Here is a 4,566-nt window from a genome sequence, read left to right as displayed (position 1 = left end):
AAGGGAAACCACCATAAAAAAAAAAAAAAAAAATATATATATATATATTTATATATATATATATATATATTTATATATATATATATATATATATATATTTATATATATATATATATATATAAATATATATAAATATATATATATATATAAATATATATATATATATATATATATATATAAATATATATATATATATATATATATATATATATATATAAATATATATATATATATATATATATATAAATATATATATATATATAAATATATATATATATATATATATATATATATATATATATATATATATATATATATATATATAAATATATATATATATACAAATATATATATATATACAAATATATATATAAATATATTTATATAAATATATATCTATATAAATATAAATATATATTTATATAAATATATATTATATATTTATATATTTATATATATATATTTATATATATATATATATATATTTATATATATATATATATATTTATATATATATATATATATTTTTATATATATATATATATATATATATATATATATTTTTTTTTTTTTTTTTTTTTTTTGGTGGTTTCCCTTTCTTTACTTTCTACCGGATGGTCAGCCATCCAACTCTGAAAGGGATACTATATTTCATTTTTGTTTTATTTATATATATATATATATATATATATATATATATATATATATATATATATATATATATATATAAAAAAAAAAGAAATATAGTATCCCTTTCAGAGTTGGATGGCTGACCATCCGGTAGAAAGTAAAGAAAAACAAACCATAGTGTAGGGCGCAGTGTGTGCAGGCGGCGAAAGACACAATAACCAAACATTATTTTGAAAAAAAAATATAACATTTATTTAAATTATTTTTTAGTTGCTGGAAACTGGGGGGTGTGGAGGGATGAGGAACGGCTTTGGGTGGAGTAAGGGGTTCTAGGGGAAGGAGGAACCAAAGAAGTGGGGGAAGGGAGCTGAGGCAAGGAAAGTTGTGAAGTGGGAGGTGAGGGAGGAGGGAGGGTAAGAGTCCTCCTCTTTGTTTTTTTAGGACGGTGGCCCGTCGTCTTCCTGCTGTCCTCGCTTGAGCCTGAGGACTGGCTAGACCCCGGGGACCGCCTTGAGCCTCTGGACCGCCTTGAGCCTCTGGACTGCCTTGAGCCTCTGGAACGCCTGGAGGCTGGGGACTGGCTGGAGCTGGGGGACCGCCTGGCACTTGTTGACCGCCTGCCAGGATCTTGTTCCAGCTGTGGCATGCTGGAGGTGGTGGATGTCCTGGCAGGGGCCGTAAATATTGAATGCGGGTCCCCCAGCTGATGCTGCTCCGAGGTGGTGGTGGTGGTGGTGGTGGTGGCGGTCCATGCAGGCGTGGTGGCTGTGGCGGTCCATACCGGGGTGGACCTCCCGCTGGTGGTGGTGGTTGCGGCGCTCAAGGCAGGGGTGGTGACGACGGGCCATCCAGTGGTGGTGGCGGCAGCAGTGGTGGGCCAGGCAGGAGCAGCGCTTGGCATGGTGTTGGCGGGTAAGTGTCCAGCTGCACTCGGACTTGGGGCGGTATATTGGTGTCCGGCGAGGCTTGGAAGTGTGGTGGCTGTGCAGTGATATGCAGCAGAAGTAGGTAATGCTGTAAAACGAGTCAGTGGTGGCACCGGTGGAAATGCCACCACTGACTGCTGCATAATCCTACTCTGCTGCATAGCCTGCATAAAAGCATTGTTGCAGGCCTGCATGACAGTCAACTGGAGGTCAGGGGTAAGGTGTTCCGCCGTGTCCCGAGCTATTTGGGTATAAAAATGATGCGCTGGTCTGGCGAGGTCGACTTCCAGGCGCTCAAGGCGACCCTCGATAGACTTGTAGCGTTGGTCCAAAAGGAGGAAACCACTCTCAAGTCTATCGGAGAGTGCCTTGAGGCTACTCTGAAAGACCGAGCTCAATTCAACGAACTCGGGCATGAGAGGCCTGTCCAAGGTCCTCTGCCGCTGCTGGCGGGAAGTGCCCGCAAAACCAGTGGCAGAGACCTGGGACAGGGGAACACCTGAGCGACCAGCTTCCTGGTCTCCAGATGACTGTGGTGCAGACCTGCAAGGTGCTTCCTCGCTGATGGATGGCTGGGAGGGGTCCGGGGCAGCTTGATGAAGGACCGCTTCGGGACCAGGTTGCAGGGTGCTGCTCCAGGTGCTGTGAAAAGAAAAGAAAGAAATTACTACCATAAATTAACAATCGCCAACTCCTGTGGAATAGAAAAGCACAGAATAAAACACAATACAACTAGAAAATACTTACGTTCGGGAGGCAAGGACCGGTCTTAAAAATGCCAAGGCACGATGGTATCGGTACTTCGTGCCGGTCCTTGCCGCAGCACCACTGCGAACCTTATTCTCCTGACGGATATCCCTGTTGAAGCGGTCCTTCATCGAGCGCCAACGGGTTCTGACTTTGTTCACTGTGATGGAAAAAAAAAAAAAAGAAAAAAAGTAAGACTATGCACTGGAGGCTGTGATCATCCAACTGTGTGTGATGATAGAAACTCCATGGAGTTAATAGCATCACACACAGTTGGGTGATCCCGGCCAAGATCACTGCTGCATCACACTGCATTTAAATACTTACGAAAATCCTTGCGGACCCGGGGAGAGGCGTTGTCCCAGCCATCCATCAGCGATGCGGCCACCTCGTTCCAGAGCCGCCGGATCACCACGTTGTCCGAGTGCAGTTGGTGACGGGTGTCCCACAACGGGACTCGCTCCTGGACTAGACGGATGAGCTCGTCGTTGTCCAGGGCGAGGTCCTCCTCCCGCTGTGGAGCCTAGAAAAGAAAGACAAACATTAATCTTTGAAAGGTTTTAAAAAAAAAAAATATCGATAACTAGCTGAAGAGCCCGGCGCTGCCCGGGCATAGTAACTAACTGTGGTTAGTTATATAAATTTAAAATTATCCTCCATCCCATAGTCCCGTGCCCATATTCCATCATACATATCCTCCATCCCATAGTCCTGTGCCCATATACCCATCATACATATTCGCCATCCCATATGCCTGTGCCCATATACCCATCATACATATTCGCCATCCCATAGTCCCGTGCCCATATACCATCATACATATCCTCCATCCCATGCCCATATACCCATCATATATATCCTCCATCCCATAGTCCCGTGCCCATATTCCATCATACATATCCTCCATCCCACAGTCCTGTGCCCATATACCCATCATACATATTCGCCATCTCATATGCCTGTGCCCATATACACATGATACATGTTCGCCATCCCATAGTCCCGTGCCCATATACCATCATACATATCCTCTATCCCGTGCCCATATACCCATCATATATATCCTCCATCCCATAGTCCCGTGCCCATATACCTAAACAAACAAACATACACACACACACACACAAACACACACACACACACATACACACTTTGAGCCCTAGATATTGATAAACAATCCATGAAAAAATTATTTGTTTTAAATGGAAATAAATGGAAAAAAAACAACAAACATCGAAAAAAACAACCATGAAAATGTAAAAAAAAACAACTAAAAAATACCAAAAAAAAAAAAAAAAAAAAACCAGACTAGAAAATAAGTAAAAAAAAAAAAAAAACAGTCCGTCTGTACTTACATCACGTCTACCCGCCCGCACTTGGCCTTGCTGCTCCTGCCGTTCCTCCGGTGGTGGTGGCGTGATGGAGGATGAGCTCTGAAAATTAAACCAAAAAAATTAATCACATGTGTTTATTTTTTCAAATCCATACGGAAGCATAGTACTCACTTCTTCTGCCTCTTGCCCTGTCCCGGGGACATATTCTTCACCAGATGAAGACATGCTGCAATAAAAAAAAAAAGAGACATAAGTACATAGAAATGTATTGAAATTTCAGCCAGACATTAGGTTTTTCATACTTACATTGGTGCAGCTTGTGCTGTGTGTCCACTAGCGAGCAATCCTTAAAGTATTGTGGAATCCCAGTGCCCACACCATTTTATCACCTTGGTTCAATTTTTTTTTTTTACTGTCTAGACCAAATTTCAGTCATGTTTATGTAAAAAACGCATGCGCATAAAAACGCAAGACCATGCGCAAGTATTGCGCTCCCATAGGCTCCAATGTGGTGTTTTTGCGCATTCCGTGCGCATTCCGTGCGCATGCGTTGTTTTAACGAGACAGGGCGGAACCAAAAATGCAACATGTTGCGTCTGACGCGCCTGGCGCAAAAGACAAAAAAACGCATGCGCACGAAAGCGCAAATATGCGCAAGACCATGCGCACATCATGTAAAATATAGGTGCGCAGTGCGCATGCGCACTGGTGCGCCCGATGCGCTGCGCACAAAAGCGCTAATGTGAAACCAGCCTAACAGGCAGGACAGCCATGGTCAGGTGTCGCATCAGTGTCTCACCACATTATGCCACAAAAAAGGGGGATCCTGGTTGGGTTTATGATCATACACAAAACAAGCTGTGCAAAATGCAGGTTTCTATTACCAAACATTTAGTTTATGGCTTTAGTTAGTCTCAAAAGTGCAAAAG

General features: G+C 41.9%; 1 protein-coding gene across 1 annotated transcript; it reads right to left on the bottom strand.

The window, feature by feature from the left end:
* Nucleotides 1-889: 889 nt before the first annotated feature.
* Nucleotides 890-4,160, bottom strand: LOC141052159 (uncharacterized). The gene is made up of 2 exons (XM_073549389.1): nucleotides 2,304-4,160; nucleotides 890-2,198 (listed from the first exon to the last, which is right to left on the bottom strand). The coding sequence occupies exons 1-2, from the start codon at nucleotides 2,432-2,434 to the stop codon at nucleotides 890-892; spliced, it is 1,440 nt and encodes a 479-aa protein (XP_073405490.1). The 5' UTR covers nucleotides 2,435-4,160.
* Between the last annotated feature and the right edge of the window lie 406 nt (nucleotides 4,161-4,566).

Source organism: Dendrobates tinctorius, unplaced genomic scaffold, assembly GCF_039654945.1.
Source record: "Dendrobates tinctorius isolate UK_male_01 unplaced genomic scaffold, ASM3965494v1 ptg000158l, whole genome shotgun sequence".
NCBI classification, from domain to species: domain Eukaryota; kingdom Metazoa; phylum Chordata; class Amphibia; order Anura; family Dendrobatidae; genus Dendrobates; species Dendrobates tinctorius.
The sequence above is the reverse complement of the archived record's forward strand: the minus strand, read 5'-3'. Positions and strand labels throughout refer to the sequence as shown.

Coding starts and splice junctions, on each gene's coding strand:
- LOC141052159 (XM_073549389.1), bottom strand. CDS start 2,434: ATGAAGGACCGCTTCAACAGGGATATCCGTCAGGAGAATAAGGTTCGC. Junction 2,199..2,303: donor CCGGTCCTTGCCTCCCGAAC/GTAAGTATTTTC, acceptor TTCTTTTCACAG/CACCTGGAGCAGCACCCTGC.